Consider the following 18,476-nt stretch of genomic DNA (forward strand, 5'->3'; position numbering starts at 1 on the left):
GGAAGCAGAGTCGGGGAGGGAGGTTGGATTCACAGAACAATTGTGTGATGCACTTAACAGCTGCTGCAAAAGAAGTCATAAAATTGGGTGAGCCTCACTGAAAGGCTTAGTGCTGAGTGACAGAGATTCTGGGTGACAGACTTGTGATCACAAATCCAAGATTCCCTCTGTGTCTTTGCCTCTAGAGAGAAAATTGTGACTTGTCTTTGGGCAGATAAAGTAGGGTTTGATAAAGTGGACCACAACCTCCTACTTGATAAGATACAAAAATGTGGAATAGACAGCATCACCACCAAATGGATTTGTAGCTGGCTGAATAGCCATACTCAGCATGTGGTCCTCAATGGAACTGCTTCTACTTGGAAGGAAGTGTGTAATGGGGTGCCCCAGGGCTCTGTTCAGCATCTTCATCAATGATTTGGATGAGAGGATAGATTGGGGAACTCATCAAATTTGACATCAAGTTGGCAGGAGTAGCCAACACTCCACAAGACAGGCTTAAGATACAGGAGGATCTTGACAGACTTGAATATTGGGCATTATCTAACAAAATGAAATTCAGTGGTGAAAAAAGTAAGGTTCTACATTTAGACAAGGAAAACCATATGCACAGGTATAGTATAGGTGGTACCTTGCTCAATAGTAGCAGCTGTGAGAGGAATCTTGGAGTCTTAGTGGACAATCACTTAAATACAAGCCAGCCATGTGCTGCAGCTGCCAAAAAAGCCAACACAGTGCTAGGCTGCATTAACAGAGGGATAGAATCAAGATCACGTGAAGTGTTAATACCACTTTACAATGCCTTGATAAGGCCACACTTGGAATACGGCATCTAGTTTTGATCACCACGATGATCAAAGATGCTGAGACTCTGGAAAGTGTATAGAGAACAGCAACAAAGATGAATAGGGGACTGGAGGCTAAAACATATAAAGAGCAGTTGCTGGAATTGGGTATGTCTAGTTTAATGAAGAGAAGGACGAATGGGGACATGATAGCAGTGTTCCAATATCTCAGGGGCTGCCCCAAAGAAGAGGGAGAAGCAATGGATAGAAACTGATCAAGGAGAGAAACAACCTAGAACTAAGAAGAAATTTCCTGAGAGAATTAACCAGGTGGAACAATTAAGCAGGTGGAACAACCTGCCTCCAGAAGTTGTGAATGCTCCAACACTGAAAGTTTTTAAGAAGAGATTGGACAACCATTTGTCTGAAATGATATACGGTTTCCTGCCTGAGCAAGGGGTTGGACTAGAAGACCTCCAATGTCCCTTCCAAATTCTATTCTATTCTATTCTATTCTATTCTATTCTATTCTATTCTATTCTATTCTATTCTATTCTATTCTATTCTATCCTATCCTATCCTATCCTATCCTATCCTATCCTATCCTATCCTATCCTATCCTATCCTATCCTATCCTATCCTATCCTATCCTATATTTTTACTCTGCTCTGCTCTGCTCTATTCTGCTGCTCTGCTCAAATAAGTTACCTAAGACTTCTTTAATGACCTCCTTAACTTAAGTGACCCCTGAGGAACAATAATGGGGTCCCATCTGTCCATCAGCCTTGAAGGATGAAGTGTCCAGGGCATCGGCTCAGCTTCCGAATCATCCACATGCAAACAATTAAACTTGGAGCTTGGCTGACTTGACTTGGGGTAGAAATCAGGGACCCCAATTCTCCAAAATGGCTGAATGCATCAAATGGTGCTCACTGTTTCTCTGTTGACTTAAAGTCAACTTTAGTTTTTGCCTGATCTCCTTGTGTTTTCAAGGGGGAGCCCTGCAGAAATCAGCCGAAGATAAGCTGGGTCTCCTGGTTGGGGAAATGCTGGACTAGCAGCTGACTCTTTGGAGGGAGGGAGCTCATGTTCAGGCCCTGCAGAGCATCCGCCAGGAGAAGAGCCGGCTCTCCCCCCCACCCGGCCAGGGATCCCTGTGACTGTGGCACGGGCTCTCGAGATGTTGGGGGCGGCTGGGTGTCTGAGCAATGAGCCCCGTTCCCGAGGCTGACCCACCTGTCTTCCCCAGAGAAGCTGTACCGTTCCAAGGGCCCGGAGCTGAGGCGTTCCCTCTTCTCCCTCAAGCAGCTTTTCCAGGTGAGGCTCTGCGGCCGGCCTCCCCGCCTGCTCCTCTCCCAGAGGCTGACTGGGCCCTTGGGCAGGGATGCCAAGGGTGCTTTGGGGGGGAGCTCAGGCTCTGCCTTTCGGCTGCAGGATGACAAGGACCTGGTGCCTGAGTTTGTGAACTCCGAAGGGCTGACGTGTCTCGTCTCAGTGGGAGCCGAAGCTGACCAGAACTACCAGAACTACATCCTGCGGGGTGAGTCTGACTGAGCAGCTGAACTGGCCCAGGGGGTGGCCAGGCCAGGGAGGAGAGGGAGCGCTTCCCTGTGTGCCCCGCATCCCTCCCCTCTTTCCACCTCACTGCCTCCCAGGCTCTTGGGGGCGGGCAGGATCCTGGCTAAATTGGGGAAAGGGGCTCAGAAGGCCCTAGGAGAGAGGAGGGGGTGTCCTTGCAGTTCGCTTTCACCAATCTCTCTCTTGGTTGCCCCCTGGTGGAGACTGAGTGAACAACCAGCCAGTTGGGAGGGGGGAAGAGGCTCAGTCTAGGGGGGGGGACGCTCTGCTTTTTCTGCGTCCCATTCTGAGAAAGGCTGCTGCAGTTTTCAATGCCTCCATGGCACGTGGCCCCTCCTGCTCTCCACCACACCCTTTTTTGGGTGCAGCAACAAAGCGCGGAAGAGCCAAGGTAGACTTTAGGGGCCTGGTTGCGCAGAAGGGAGGACCACCCAATCAATCCCCCCCACAGTGGTTCCCCTCCCCGCCACGCTGGGGTAGTCATCTCTATGCATTTGCAGAAATCAGGGCTGCACTCTGTGGCCAGTGAGGGGCTCAGCCCCACGCGGAGTCTCTGCCTCGCAGAGCCAAAGCCCCTGAGGTTTTCACCTTTGCTTTGAGAATTAGCTTTTTTCCCCCTTGGATGCGCACGTCTGTCGGAGGGGATAAAAAGGCAGCAGGAAGCAGGCGGGGTGGGTTTTCCAAAGGAGGGGTCTGGGCTGCATGTTCTGCAGAAGTCCTCCCCCCAGCAGGGGATGCACAGCAGTTGGGTAGCCTGGTCCAGCCCCTCCTCCCTCAAGTGCTGCTGGGGCCACTCTCCTGCCTTCCTTCCAGCTCTCAGCCAGATCATGCTCTTTGTGGATGGAATGATGGGGGTGATTCAGCACCCAGAGACCGTGAGGTGGCTCTACACCCTGACGGGCAGCCCGGTGAGTGAATATCCTCCCTGCTGGCAGAAGTCATTTGGGATGCCCTTATCCATCTCATTAACGCCCTTGCTTACTAGTGGGTTCAAATCCTCTGTGTTCCCTCCAGTATCCTCATGTGGTCCCCTCCGCCGTAGCTCTGAGAGGTAACCTGGGCAAAGAAAGAATGGTGGCAGAGCTCATCCTCTCTGCTGTCTGAGTGACTGGAGAGCCAGAGTCGCACCTCCACTGCTGTGACCGGGCTTAAGGAGGGTGGCCAGACCCTTCAGCTGGCAGGGGACCTTTCATGTGAAAGGACCTTGGGGAGCAAGGACATCTCCTCCACATCTTACCTCCACCAAGGGCATCCCTGGCCTGGGTGGTTCCGAGCCTCCAGACAGAATCCCCACTCAGAGGGCAGTCCGTAGAGGAGGGCCTCCTTCTGGGAAGGGGTCAGAGGAGTGAGCTCAAAGAAGACATCAGGGAAAGGTCTCTTCGCCTTCTGGAAGTGGTGGGCATTTATCCCTCCTGCTCACCCCAGGAATGGGTGGGGCTGGCATGCTTGAAAGCGCCCTACAAGAGAAGGCCGGCTCTCTCGGCACACGCAGTTTCCCTCTCCTTCCTGTAGTACCGCCTTGTGGTGAAGACGGCCCTGAAGTTGCTCCTGGTCTTCGTGGAGTTCACAGAGTCCAATGCCCAACTGCTGATCCAGGCTGTGGTCACTGTGGAGCAGGGCAGAGGTGAGCACAGAGCCCAATGCAGGTGGCCGAGTTGAGTAGAGCCTGGTGCCTCCTGGTTGCTCCTTGGAAAGAGTGCCGCCTTCTATTCTCATCAAGCAAACTGTTTTTGGTGGCCTCCAAGGACCGGGAGGTGCAGGCCAGCCTTCTGTGGGAGAAAGAAGAGGGGCCTTTGCGTATCTCTTGGAACTGAAGAAGTTCTGCCTAAGCGGCGACGAAAGCACACAGCCATCTTCTGCCAGTCCCTCTGTTCCTTACTTGCTGCCTTTCAGGGGGGTTTCCGTGGTCTCGCCTTGTGGCCATCCTGGAGCAGAAGAGCGGGGCTGACATTGAGCTCCAGGTGTTTGCAATGACGCTCATCAACAAGGTGAGGGCGAGCAGAGCGGGCAGGTAGAGCCTCCCGGGGTGGGCGGCTGTGCCCGGCTAATGGTTGTGTCCTGTTGGGGCTTGCAGACGTTGGCTGCCCTCCCTGACCAGGACTCCTTCTACGACGTGACAGATTGTCTGGAGCAGCAGGGCATGGAGCAGCTCATCCAGGCGCACCTGGCCAGCAAGGGCACGGACCCGGACCTGAGGCAGCAACTCGCCCTCTATGAGGTGGGGGCCCGTGGAGGGAGGCCCTCGGCAAGAGTCACTCCACTGCCTGCCTGCCTGCTCCTGCTTGCTTGCTGACCTGCTCTCTGATCCCCAGAATGCCCTGAAGGAGGAGGACGGGGCAGAAGAGCCTCTGCCGGGCACCCGTGCCAAGGAGCGGCGGAGAGGGGACGAGGGCCGGCAGGGGGCCCGGCGCTCTTTCCTCACTGCTGTGGCCCAGGAGGAGAACAGAGGCATTCCTGCTGCTGCAGATACCTTTCCTGACCCTCAGGAGACTCTGGACCTGGGGGGAGAGAGCTGTGAGCACCTGTGAGTTGGGGGGGGGGAATCCACTCCATCTATTTGGGCCACTGGACTCCCATCCTGCACGTCCTCTGAGAACTGCCAGGCTGGCCGGTGGAGCCACCAATTTGTCTCGTAGGGGCCAGAAAGCCCCCGCTGAGCCTCCCTGGCCAATGGCCGATCAGCTGCAGCTCTCCCCTCTCCCTTGCAGGCCCAGCCTGAAGGGCCCCCACAGCAGCGCCTCCTGCATGCAGCTCTCTGTGCCGCTGACCCCCGTGGAAGGACCGCAGCTGGCTGGCCTGGGCGAGAGGAGCATTTTCAAGTAGGTCCCGGTTGGGGAGCCAAGAGGACTGTGGAGGAAGCCTCTGTGAGTTGAGGGAGGGGGGAGGTTTGCTCGGAGCCGCCTTCCTGGGTGTTTCCTGGGCAGGGATGCATCTCGGCCATTAATCCTGAAGTTTCCCTTGTCAGCAGATGGATGGTTCAGGGTGCCTCTCTCTCTCTCTGGGGGGGGGATGCACTGAGCCCCTCTGCCTAGGCTGGCTGTTTTCAAGCAGATGGTGCTGAGGCAGCCGTGGCCTCCAGCTGCAGGGTGGTGGCACAGCCCCAGGCAAGAGAGGCTCAGCTCTTGCATCTGGCAGAGCAGGGCCACTGCTGGCTAATCTGGTGAGGCGCCCTTTCTGGTACTGGGGAGGTCCCTCCCTTGCCAGGACCCTGGAGAGGGGAGGAGGCCCCAAGGGCTGGGGAGGATGGTGTGTGATGCACAGAAGCAGCCCCAGCGTCAGCCACCTCCTTCCCAGCCCCTTCTCCGCGTCTTTCAGGCTGCTCCCCTCTTCTCCAGGCAGGCAGCGCCAGAGGCTGGGCCCGCAGGATCTGCAGGGTGGGTTGAGGAGCAGGGGGCAGGGGGGTCTGCTCTCTTTCTAGCTGCTCTGAGCTTCTCAGCTTTCTTGCTCTCTCCAGTGCCTGCCGGCTTAAATGCTATTTCCTCTTCCAGACTTCATGAAACTGCCTCTGCTTGGTAAGTGACGGCCTGTGTGTGGTGTGCAGTGGTGTAAGTCAGTGAGGGCTTGCGTGCCATGGCTGCCTCTGCTTAGTAAGCAATGGCCTGGGTGTGGGGTGGCGGCGTTGAGCTGCTCTCCCTGCCAGCAGTGCCAGTTTCTTGGCAAGAAATTCCCTGGTTGAGCTTTGGGGACGCCGGTCGGTCAGCTGCCCTCTCTGGCTGCCAGGAGCCCGAGACAGCTGCTTGGCAGGGCTGGCATCCTGCTTCCATTCCTCAGGTGGGAAGGGGTTCCCCATGCCCCATCCATTCCACAAGGGGGCACCTCTGCTTTTATCCAGGGAGACCAGCATTCCCGCTCTGGGTTACCTTTGTTGCAGAATCCAAGTGGTGCAGTACCTTGCCCTGAGGGCCATTGGGGCTGCAATTCTTTCCAGAAAGCACCCCTGCCCCCACTGCATGTCTCTCTTGCCTTCATGGCTGGCTTGGCCGAGCTTATGGCATGGTGTGGAGGGGCTCTCGGCCCACTGGCATTAACTCCCTTTTTCTCCCAGGCAAGAGGAAGCCTCCCCGGTATGTGGGGACAAGCCCATTCTGAGGCACTTTGAGTAAGTACAGAGTGGCATGGGCACCCCTGGCCAGGCTGAGGATCCGGATGGAGCTGGACCTTGCCTGCCGAGCCTTCCCGGATCCTGGAAGAAGGGCTTGGCTGGGATCCGTTTCCAGCTCACATTTTGTTAACATTGCCACTTGCTTGTCTGAGCCGCCCCCCCCCCAGACCTGGTTGCAGCCGAAAGGCTGCTTTCTCTGTGTGTGCAGAAATAGCCCCCTGGGAGACTTGGGCAGTTTCTGCTGGTTTTCTTGAAGCCGGATTGAGGCGCGTCTGGAAAACAGACTTCCTTCCAGGTGGCAGCAAGAGCTTTAAGCCAGGACCGTTTGGCTGTGGCCTTGTGCAGAGGGCTCTGCAAATAGGCCGCTGGCTGACCACGTGGGAGGTCATCCAGTGCTTACTTAGGCAGGATGACCTGGTAGGTCACCAGGTATAAAATGGAAAGCTTTGCTCTGATTCTGAAACGCACCATTGCATTTTTTTTAATCCCATTTATATCCCACCCTTCTCCGAAGACTCAGGGCGGCTTACAATCTAAAGCACAAATCAATGTGCTTAGCAATAGCCTTCATTCTATGTATATGCCTGCTTATTAGGGCTTTCGCCCCCCCCCCCCAGCGGTATTATTACAAAGTCAGCTTATTGCCCCCAACAATCTGGGTCCTCATTTTACCTACCTGGGAAGGATGGAAGGCTGAGTCAACCTTGAGCCTGGTGGGACTCGAACCTGCACTAATTGCAGGCAGCTGGTGTTACTTAAGGAGGCATTAGCCCACTGCTCCACCAAGGCTCTTTTGTTCTTGGAGTGCTGTTACCAAGCTCCTCCTTTCCCTCTGTGCATGTTCTGCGCATGGGCCGTTTGCCCAGCATCTTCCCTCCTGTCTCAAATCCTGCCCACCTGCCCCCTCCTCAACAATTTTGTAAATGCCCCTTGCCTCTTAATTAAAAAAAACAAAAAACACCTGAAAAGTAGTGCCTTAACAAACCGGGATTGAAACTCATTTTTAAAGTGAAAGAAAGCAGTCGATCCCTTTTCAATCCCTTTCTTGCACACCTTTTCATGACCCTCGGTTGAAGAAACCTGGGAGTATTTTGCTCTGGCGCATCCACCCAGAGTCCCAGGCAGTAGCCGCCACTGGCTTTAGCCTCCTTAAGTCCTGAGCCAGAAGGTGGCTCAACTTTCGATGATTCTTTTCCTGGATTTCAGTGAAGTTGGGAACCCAAGAGTAAAATAAATTCCCTGCCCCTAAGCCATGGGCTATAAGCAGCTGTTTTTCCAAGTTCATGCAATGGTGCTGATATTAAAACACCCGCTTTGTGTGTTGTGCACACGTTGATTGTTCATAGAGCAAACCGGGGGTATGGGGATCAGTCTCTGGAATGAAATGCACCTGTTTAATGTACGGCTCGGTGCTACCCCAGGCAGTGTCTTCAGAGGAGAGACTGAGGTGCGTGAGGCCTAGCACGGCCTGACAGGGCCTCTGGCGCAGTTATGCATATTGTATGACTGATAAATAAATAAGCAAACCAGGCGTTTCTGGAGAAAGAGAAGTCAGCTGCTAGTTCTAGCTTATCTCGGGGGAAGGGAAGCAGCCCGGCTTTCATCTTCCAGTGGATCTTGGGGATGCGAGGCTCCCATCTGACGTAGCCATCATTACTCTGGTGCAAAGCTGTGAGGGGATCCAGGTGATGGAGAGATTTGGCTGGCACAGCAGGTGCGTTTCAGAACCAGAGCATGAAAAGGGGGGCCCGGAGTGAGGCTCCCAGGCAGCAGAGCAGGGCTGGGGGAACAGCCGTGTGCAGGCGGTCTTGCATAGCCATGGGCTCCCTCCCAGCACCTGTTCCCTTCAGGAATCCAGAGCACAGATGGCAGATGCTGGGCAGGGCTGAAGGAGGTGGAGGTGGGCTTCGGGCATGGCTGCCCTGCGAAGGGCCAGGCTGGGTGTGTCGTGCCTGGAGGCCAGTCTGAGGTGACCGAGACAGACGCAGGTCAGAAGGCGAACGGCCTGAGGCGAGGGAGAAGCAGCTCCTGCCCAAACAGGAAGGTTGCTTGGCTTTGAGAGGCGTCCGGGCTCCCTTCCTCTGCTCCAGGCAGAGTTGGGGAAGAGAAGGGCTGCACTTGGGAGGGGGACCCTGCGAAGCTGCCCAGGAAAGACAAGATGGTGAGTCTCTCTTGCTGCTCTTGGGTGCTGCTCTTGGGTGCAGTGGCATCCAGTGCGAGGGAGGTGCCGGCCTCTGCATCTCAAGAAAGAGGAAGGCTTTTGAGGAAGATGCCCTCTTCAAGGGACCCTGGCTCGCCTCTGGCTGGGATGAAACGCCGAGAGCCTCTCCTGAGCAGCCTCGCCAAGTGGCATCCCCTTCTGTGGTGCTTTGTCCGTTCTTTGTGCCTGGAGGCAGAGGGGCAAGGAGGGCCCGGGCAAGACTCCCTTCTCTCTTTCCCTGGCATTCCCCACTCGTGGCCTTAGACCCAGACGTTGCCTTGGCCTCGTTTAGACTGAGCCTCTCGGCAGAGCAGGACTTTCCAGACGTCACGAGCATCTCTGAGGCCTGAAGCCCTGGTGAAAGAGAACACTAGGGGGAGTCGGTTTGATCAGTCCTCTTTACAAAGGAAGGAAAGGCTGTCAGTCCCCAGGAGAGGACCGAGGGGAGGGATGAGATCTGGGCAGGACAGGAAACCCGAAAATCAGCTGGAGCCACCCGATGGCCATGACAGCACCTGGGACTTGGTCCACGCCCCTGGCGCACGTCAAGGCACCACCCATTGCCCCCCCGTGTGTCTTCAAGTGCGACATTGGAGTAGACCAGCTTTGCAGTGCAGCACCTTGCATCATCCTCTGGGTGCCTCACCTGTGGGAGGATACTCAGGTGTCCTTGCATGAGGGTGAGCAGGACATCTGGATTCCCTAAGGCAAAAATTATAGCCAAAACATCTGTCAGATCCTTGATACTCTTTTCTGTCTTAGCTTACAGCTTAATTGTTACTGATAACCTTTATGGGTAACATTTATTGTATTGAGACCAGCTGAGTTCTTCCATGTGTTTTCATATTATCATAAAGTTGGAAGGGACAACAAAGGTTATCTAGTCCAGTCCCCTGCTGAATGCAAGATACACTGCAGCATCTCTGACAGATGATCATTTTCCGTTCATTTGAAAACAAATGTCCCAGGAGAGCTGATATCCAGGATGGACCTCATTCCTCGCAGCTTTCATGAGCTTGTCATTGTCTTTATGACCATAACTGGACGTAGGACTTCCTGAAATCTGGATATAGCATTCCTGATCACGATCCCTATGTGGCATTTGCTTTTTTTGCAGCTACGAGTTGCTGTTGGCCTCTGTTTAACTTGGGGTCACCAAAGACATTTGGACCCCTTTTACCTGTACTCCTCTCCAGACAGGTCTCCCCCATCCTGGTCTTGCGCCTTACGTTTCTCCTCCCCAGATGGAGAATTTTAATTTTTTCCCATTCCATCCTACCAATTTCACCCCTACTCAAGCCTGTCTGGATCTTTTTGAACCTTTAAACATCACTCTCCTCTACACAGTTACCTGCTCACCCTGCTTTGTACCCTGTGCAGATTTTGAGGTCTCCTTGATTCTCTCATCCAGGTGACTGATAACCAGAGCCCTTTGATGTACTGGGTAAGGATTCCTTCCCAGCAGAGGCCATGAATGAAAGCTTTTTTTGATGCTGCTTTAAACCTGTGTTAGTCTAAGTGGCTGCAAGAGGGAAATTCCTCTGCCTTGGGGGATGGGTTTTTCTTGGTTTGGCTTTTAAGTTCCAAAGCCTCCCAGAAATGGGCATCTCTTGAAAAAACAGGAGAGTCTGGCTCTTCAAAACAGCCCTGTATGCGGCATCTGCCTTTGGAGAGTGTCTCTGTGTCAGTGCAAGCTTTGTACATTTTTGTAGAAAGTCTGAGGAGCTGGCAGGGTTGGCCGGTCCTCTCTTGCTCGGCGACTGCATATATGACTGGTAAGAGAGCTCATGATTGGCACTGTCTGCTGGACACAATGGTGACGGTGTCCCCAATACGGTGGTGTGGAGTTTCCTCTTCTCTCGCAGAGCCCGCTTTTTAGAAAACCTGGCTGCCTCTCAGAAAGAGAAGATCAGCGCCATCACCCGTGGACGAGCAGACATTCTTGTTGAGGCTGTTTCCAGCACTGAGCAAGTGGCCCCAGGTAGCGTGGCGGGTGCAAGGAGAGCTTGTCCTTTCTTGGTTCTGTTCTCTTCTGCTTGGCCTTTTCCCCTCTAAGTGCCCCTTTCTGCTCTAGGGAGGTGGAGTGAAGGACAAAATGGAAACACAACATGGAAAGAGCCCAGCTCAGAGCCTGGTTTGGATCATGAGGCGGGCAGGGAGAACACATCCTCCAAGGAGGCCTCTCTAAGCCACCCGTTCAACACCTCCTGCGTCGTGGACCCAGACCCAGAATGTGCCCCCAGTGGCATCAGTGGGGCTCTCGAGAGCAGCAGTGCTTCTGCGAAGAGAAAACTCATGCTTGACATGTTGTTCACTACTAAGAGCCCACCAGGCCTGGAGAGGACGTTGCTCTTTGCAAGAGACCGAGGCACGGAAGAGATGGGGAAGAGGCCGCACCAGGAAGAGGAGGGCCAGGAGAGGAAGGGGCAACAGACTGGATCTCAGGCCCTCCCCTTGCAAAGCCAGTTCAGTGTGGAGGCTGAAAGCAGCCTGAAGAGTCTGGACAGGACCCAACTGGGGCCTCATTCTCTGAAGATCCAGGACCTTGACTTTTCAGACCTGTGTGAGGAGGAGGATTTTGATGTACAAGAAGCAAAGGTGGCCGAGACAGCCTTGTCCCACATGGCTTTGGGAGCCGATGAGGACCTGGCTCCTCCCCTGATTCCTGGTTGTGCTCCACCTCCTCCGGCTCCTCCTCCCCCAGCTGGCATACCTGGTCCCCCCCCTCCCCCCCCATTCAGCAGCCCCTTTCCTGGGGGAAAAACCAGCTCCCCTGCCAAGAAAAAGAAGACCATCAAGCTCTTCTGGAAGGAGCTGAAAGACTTAGATGGCCCTGCCTGGGAAAGTCGGTTTGGGCAGGCTACTCTGTGGGCCTCCCTGGAGAAGGTCGAGGTTGACTCTGCCAAGCTGGAACATCTCTTTGAGTCCCGGGCAAAGGAGGTTCCGAGTTCCAAGGTAAGTTGCAGTATGAGGCTGCAGCTAGGCATATCAATGCTCTGGCTAGAAGAAAACAGAACGTAGGATAAGAGAGTTGGAAGGGATCTTAGAGGTCTTCCAGTCAAATCCCCTGCTAGTTAATTGTTCTCAGTGTCAGAAACCTCTCCCTAGTTCTAGGTTGGATTTCTCCTTGATAATTTTCCATTCATTGCTTGTCTTGCCTCCTGATGCCTTGAAAAATAGGTTGACACCCCCCCTTCTCTGTGACAGTCCCTCAAACATTGGAAGACTGTACCATGTTGCCCCAGTCTTACTTTTTGTTAGACTAGACCTATCTTGTTAGATAGTGCCCAATGCTCAAGTGTATCAAGATCCTTCTGGATCTTGAGCCTATCTTCTAAAATGTTGGCTATTCCCCCTAGCTTGGTGTCATCTGCAAATTGGGTGAGTTCCCCTTCTCTCCCCCTAATCTAGATCATTTATGAAAATGTTGAAGAGTCTTGGGGCTGAGACAGAACCTTGAGAACAGAAGCTGTCCTGAGATCACTTTCTGGCTTGGAGATGTGGGCTGCTCCTTATCTTCAACCTCTCCTATGGCCGTACCATTGGTTCAAAATATAAGAGCAAAAGAAACTGCTCTGCCCTCCCCCCCATCCCTGTCCAGCACAGCAGCTTCCCACCAGTCCTTGGGATCACGGCCCACGGGCTCTGCGTAGAGATGCTTTGTGGACCTTTTGGCCACTGTGCTTTTGAGCTTTAGGTGGACCAGGACTCTTCTGTTGTGTATCTGGTCCTTGTTTCAGTTGGGCCATGGAAATGTTTCTTTCTCTTGCTCTGGGCATTTGAGCATAAATGGTGGGGTTGATAAAGGAGTAGAGCAGCTGTAGCAGAGGATGACTTATGCCTCAGCCTGGCAGATGCTTCCCTTTTAGACTTCAGAGCCTTCCTTTTCCTGGGCTCAGTGCAGCTCTGCATCCTTAAAAAAGGTAAAGGTGAAGATTCCCCCGCACATGCATGCTAGTCGTTTCCAACTCTAGGGGCTGGTGCTCATCTCCGTTTCAAAGCCGAAGAGCCAGCGCTTGTCCGAGGACGTCTCCGTGGTCATGTGGCCGGCATGACTAGACGCCAAAGGCGCACGGAACGCTGTTACCTTCCCACCGTAGTGGTCCCTATTTTTCTACTTTCATTTTTTACATGCTTTCGAACTGCTAGGTTGGCAGAAGCTGGGACGAGTAACAGGCGCTCACTCTGTTACGCGGCACTCGGGATTTGACCTGCCAAACTGCCTTAGGAGCCTCCAAATTTCTTGGCTTATAATGGTGGAATTTACAAAATGTTACCTGGGTTCTCTTTCTTACAGGGGACTTAACAAAACAAATACGGCCAAAGATGCACCTTGATCCTGTCTTTAATCTGTTCCAATGCTGCTGTTCCCCTTTCAGAAAGCTGTGGATGGAAGGAAGCTGGTTGTGGTCCTGGATCCCAAGAGGAGCAATGCCATCAATATTGGCTTGACAGTGTTGCCTCCCATTCACGTCATCAAGACGGCCATTCTCAGCTTTGATGAGTTTGCAATCAATAAGGAAGGGATTGAGGTGAGAAGGGATTTCCTGGGGTACCTTTGGATGGTTGTCCTCAGTGCTTCAGAAAGCTTTCTATGCAAGAGAACATCAGGAGATTCTGACGGATCCGAAGGAAGTTTTGACTAACCTTGTTCCCCTCTTACTTTTTTTTTAACCAGAAAATATTAACCATGGTTCCCACAGAGGAGGAGAAGCAGAAGATCCAGGAGGCCCAACTGGCAAACCCAAATCTCCCTCTGGGGTCAGCTGAGCAATTCCTGCTCACGCTTTCCTCCATTGCAGAGCTCCCGGCTCGCCTCCAGTTGTGGGCTTTCAAGCTGGACTACGAAGCCCTGGAGAAGGTACTTGTGCAGGGCATGGATTGACCAGGAGGAAAGTGGTGCACAGCTGGATTTCAGGGTGACCCTCCTTGGTAGCTTGCATGAAGAATCTGCTGGTTAGCAAAGAAGGGCAAATCTGGGTGTCGTTTTGGCAACCGAGCATTCCTATTAATACAAGGCACATGTGGCATTGCTGTCTGCCATGACTGGTAGGTTTGGGGATGGGGGTGTCACTCCGCGCCTTGAGTATCTGGCCAGATGGTTCTCTCCTGAATTTTCCCCCTCCTTCCCTTTTCAGTGTTTCCCATTCTGTGAGGGTTTTGTTACCTTTTTATTTTATTGATCAAATTTATTTGCTGCCCATCCTGAAGTTCAGACAACTCTGAGCAGAACCTGCTTTATTTTCTTCTCTTCAGGAAATTGTAGAGCCCCTCTTCGACCTGAAGCTGGGCATGGAACAACTAAGCAAAAACCAGACCTTCCGGTGCATTCTGGCTACCCTTCTAGCCATGGGCAACCTCCTGAATGGCTCCCAGGTGAAGCATGACATGGCTGCCTTTTAGTAAAGTCTCGTGCCTGGTGTCAGATCTGCCCCAGTTTGATCTCCTAGGAAAGTAAAACTCTCGACTCCATTTGGTTGAAGTGAAAAGGCACTTTTACTAAGAGGCAGTGATTGCAGTAAAGTCAAGAGGAATCTAAAGTTCCTGCGCTCCAATACAGAACTAAACCCCTGGTTTCCCTAGCCCTCCCCCTGTGGTCCACCCATGTGTAGCCAATCTGGCACCACTGAGATGTTTTGGGAAACGCTGAGGTATTTGTGCTGGTGAAATTCCACTCTCCAGTAAATGGCCTTGAAAATGCCATCCCTAGCACGAACCGGATTACAAACTGCTCTATTCTTCCTCACCTGTCAATTCCTCCTCCCAGTTTCCCATCATTAAAGGTATACAACTTTATTGCCCATTTGTTCCCCCTCCGTTCCCTGATTGATGGCAGAACGCCAGCAAGACACCAAGCCGAAGGTGGTGGATGTGACACCTGGCCCTGCCCAAGGCCAAGGCATTCGACCAGAATGTATCTGGAGATGACCAAAGCAAGCTTTTACCTGCCTTCTTCCCGTCTGTTCTAGTGAAGTCTCTGGGATTGGGGGCTGGTTTCCAAGATGGGACGTTAAGCCAAAGCCTGCCCATATGTCCCTCCTATAGCCTGCTCCTTAGAGTCCTTTTAAAAGTCCTTTTAAGGCATCCATGATCAAGGCAGAACTTGCGCTCTTTGTGGACTACTTCTGGATTCACCACAGGCAGAAAGAACCTCTTCTCTTCCTTGCACTTACAGAGTCAAGGTTTTGAGCTTAGCTACCTGGCCAAAGTGTCGGAGGTAAAAGACACCGTCCACCGGCAAAGCCTCCTGCACCACCTGTGCCACTTTGTGGTAGTGCAGTTCCCAGCCACCACAGACCTCTACTCGGAGATTGCTGCCCTCACTCGCTGTGCCAAGGTGAAAGGCCTTTCTTTCCCTCATTCTGCACCTGGGAGGCTGAGTTTGGGTGCTGAGGTCCCGCTCAAATCCCACAAGGGCGGCACGTCTACAGTGCTCATCTTATCTCCTCAGGTGGATTTTGAGGAGCTGGCAGAAAGTGTCCTGCAGCTGGAACAGCGATGCAAAGCCTCTTGGGAGCACCTGAAGGCCATTGCAAAACATGATTGCAAGCCAGCACTCAAGAACAAGCTACTGGATTTTCTACAGGCCAGCACAGAGAAGATTGGTCTTCTTAAGATCATCCACCGGCGGGTGTTGAACAGGTCTGTGTCTCTAGATAGTCTGACTGCTGGTGGCTGAGTAAGCTTGTTAAGAAGAGCCTCTATTGTGTGTATGGCTATAAAGGGAGCACTTTCCCACAAAAGAATGGCAATGGGCCCCTGAGAGATCAGAGGCGGCCAAAAGAAGGCTGAGCTTCTTTTAATTAGAACTGACCCTTGGATTGGCCACTTCACAGCAAGATGACAGCCCTGGGTGGGTGGGGGGCTTCAATTCCAGCTGTGTCCCCGAGGCATTAAGGACAACCAGGCCAAAGGGAATGAAGAAGCTGAGGGTAAAGTTCCTCACAGTCCGCTTTCCCCCATTTGCGGCCTGGACTGTGTGGAAGGCTGCAGAGCATTTCCTGTTCTGGGAGATTATCCCAAAGGTGCTTTTTCAAGAGGCAGCTGAACTTTCTTGTTTTTCGTTTGAAGACATTTCGCTTCTCATCCAAGAAGCTTCTTCAGCTCTGACTGGATGGTGGGTTATTTTAAGGATTTATACTCTTTGCACACAGATGGTCATTTGCCTTCTTTTAGAGAGTCATTGAGGTCATCTAGAGCAGGGGTGTCAAACTCAATTTCATTGAGGGCCGCATCAGCATTGCAGTTGCCCTCAGGGGACCAGGTGGGTGTGGCCTGGGTGGGCGTGGCCTACTGGGTGGGCGTGGCTAGAGTGCGTATGGCCTACTGCAGGGGTGTCAAACTCAATTTCATTGAGGGCCGCATCAGCATTGCGGTTGCCCTCAGGGTGGGTGTGGCCTGGGTGGGCGTGGCCTACTGGGTGGGCGTGGCTAGAGTGAGTATGGCCTACTGGGTGGGCGTGGCCAGCTCTACATCGTTCACATCAAGGGTGCCTATGGGGGCCTGGGCAGGAATGGGACAGATCTGAGCGTCTCTGGCAGAAGGAGGGTCTCTGGGCCAGGGCCAAGGCAGTGGGGGCCATTCCCTCACTGTTTCCAGGATGGCTTCGCGGGCCACATGTAACCACTTCGCGGGCCGGATCCGGCCCCCGGGCCTTGTGTTTGACATGTCTGATCTAGAGGTTTACCTGTGTCCTCAGGGTCACCTCAGTAGTGCAAATGGGTGTGTAGCCTTCTTGGAAGTGTTCAAAGGACTGTTGCAGATTGGAGATAGATGATGTCATATCCCTCCCCCACTGTTGAGAGGGGACTGTTCAATCTTGACATAGATGGCCTCTTTGACCCCTCTTTCAAAGCAGTGGTCCTCTGTCCAAAATGTGGCCTTTGTCTTTTAAATGCATATGGACTGCTGAATCTTGTCCTGATGGGCTTGTTCTCCTATGTTGTGCCATGCGTTTGTGAAATGGATGTTTCTGACTGGGTGTTTTGTCTGGGTGTTGTCCTTGGGGTGGACAAGCTTCTGCTTTAGTATATTGTGGGTTTGAAATGTGCATGTATGTTGTGTTGGTTGAAAATCCTGAGTTTTTCTGATATTCCTCCTGCAACTTATGGAATGACTAAGTGTCAGGGTTCCGATTAGTGAGACAGATCAAAGAACATTCAGGCATTGTTTTTCTTAAAAGTCTATAATAATGAGAGCAAAGCATCGGCACTCATGGATGGATGCCAGAATCTGAATTCTCCTTCCCTGAACACATCGTATCATACATTTATCATATTCTCCAATTAGCCCAAAACGCAAGCTTCACTTCCGTTACCTTGCGCGCCATTCCTATCTTATTTAAACATCCAGGTTAGCATACTCCTCCCCCCCAGCTTCATTATATTCAGAGCAAAAGTTTAAAGCAAAAGGCTGCCTCTTTAATTGTCAGAGCAAAAACATCCAATGTTTGCAGCGTTGACATCCAGCCTCCCTTACAAGATCCTGTAATGTAAACAAAAGCATATGTCAGGGATTATCTCTTGGTTTGTTGGGGTTTCTTTCATGAAATGTTTTGATGAGTCAGTCAGCCTTCACATCGCTAGATTTCACCCAAGTAGCTTCAGACAGCGAGTACCCCTTCCATTCTACTAGGGACTGCAATTTCCCTTTAAAAATTCTAGAGTCAAGAATGCCTTTCACTTCATAGTGTGTCTGACCCGCTACTACAAGGGGCCCGGGTGCCTTCTTAGGGCGAGGTCTCAAGGTGGAGTCCCGAAAAGGTTTCAGCAGGCTGCAATGGAAGACAGGGTGAATTTTCCCTAAAAGCCTAGGGAGTTTTAATTCTACTGTGACGGGGTTGATGATCCTTACGATGAGGAAAGGCCCCAAGAATTTTGGTCCTAATTTCTTGCTGGGTGATTTGAAGCGTAAATATTTAGTTGACAGATAAACCTTTCCCCCAACTTGGAATGTTCTTTGAGGGGCTCTCTTTTTATCTGCCTGCTTTTTATAAGTCTCATAAGTCTTTTTCAAAGCAGCTTTCCTGTTTCTCCAAACTTCTTCCCATCCCTTCACCCATTAATATAGTGTCTGGGAAGCAGAGGGCACCTGAGGGTATTCAGATATTGGGCAGAACTCTTTTCCTGTGGCTACTCTGAAAGGTGTGTAGCTGGTGCTGCTGGGAACAGAATTATTGTAAGCCACCTCTGCGAAAGGGAGGAGGTCTGTCCAGTTTGTTTGTTGGCATGAAACATAACATCTGAGATATTGCTCCACCATCTTGTTAGCGGATTCTGCATCCCCATTGGTAGCTGGATGGAAAGCAGATGATAGGCCTTGAGAAGATCCAATTAATTTAAGAAAACTCCTCCAAAACATCGCTGTGAAGTGCACCCCACTGTCTGAAATTATTCGCTTAGGGGCGCCATGCAGTCGGTAGATATCTTTCAGGAACAATTTAGTCAGTCATTGGGCCGATGGGAGTCCTTTGCAAGCAATGAAAGCCTGCTTCAAGAACAGGTCTATCACAGTCCAGATAACAGTATTTCCTCTACTTTCGGGTAGGTCTACTATAAAGTCCATAGCTATTTCTTCCCATGGTTGAGAAGGGTCTGCCACTGGCTGCAGTAACCCAGGGGTTTTCCCTGGAATTCTTTTCATGGTGGCACATACGGCACAACTCCTGACATAGTTTTCCACATCTCATTTTAGCCCTGGCCACCAAAATTGATGGCGGATGAGGTGTAGAGTTTTTAAATATTCTAAGTGTCCAGCCTGTTTTACATCATGGCTGTGTTTGAGAGCATTGAGACGGAGGCCTTCGGGCAGA

At 52.2% G+C, this 18,476-nt stretch overlaps 1 protein-coding gene across 4 annotated transcripts in view; it reads left to right on the plus strand.

Annotated features, from left to right (window-relative positions):
* FHOD1 (formin homology 2 domain containing 1) overlaps nt 1–18,476 on the plus strand; it is a 47,961-nt gene that overhangs the window by 21,579 nt on the left and 7,906 nt on the right. For 3 of the 4 annotated variants that reach the window (XR_014027456.1, XR_014027457.1, XM_081335618.1), the window contains exons 4-20: nt 2,035–2,102; nt 2,220–2,325; nt 3,177–3,271; nt 3,876–3,987; nt 4,257–4,351; nt 4,438–4,581; nt 4,676–4,887; nt 5,072–5,182; nt 5,852–5,875; nt 6,409–6,462; nt 10,531–10,646; nt 10,740–11,620; nt 13,045–13,197; nt 13,344–13,526; nt 13,922–14,041; nt 14,841–15,002; nt 15,117–15,307. Coding sequence is in view for 2 of the 4 variants with exons in the window: in XM_081335618.1 (XP_081191744.1) it covers nt 2,035–2,102; nt 2,220–2,325; nt 3,177–3,271; nt 3,876–3,987; nt 4,257–4,351; nt 4,438–4,581; nt 4,676–4,887; nt 5,072–5,182; nt 5,852–5,875; nt 6,409–6,462; nt 10,531–10,646; nt 10,740–11,620; nt 13,045–13,197; nt 13,344–13,526; nt 13,922–14,041; nt 14,841–15,002; nt 15,117–15,307 (2,827 nt within the window). In the remaining 2 variants the exon portion in view is untranslated. The remainder of the gene's footprint in view (nt 1–2,034; nt 2,103–2,219; nt 2,326–3,176; nt 3,272–3,875; nt 3,988–4,256; nt 4,352–4,437; nt 4,582–4,675; nt 4,888–5,071; nt 5,183–5,851; nt 5,876–6,408; nt 6,463–10,530; nt 10,647–10,739; nt 11,621–13,044; nt 13,198–13,343; nt 13,527–13,921; nt 14,042–14,840; nt 15,003–15,116; nt 15,308–18,476) is intronic. The other variant, XM_081335619.1, reaches the window with a different exon arrangement.

Source organism: Vipera berus (genome assembly GCF_964194415.1).
Source record: "Vipera berus genome assembly, chromosome: 10".
In the NCBI taxonomy this organism is placed as follows: Eukaryota; Metazoa; Chordata; class Lepidosauria; order Squamata; family Viperidae; genus Vipera; species Vipera berus.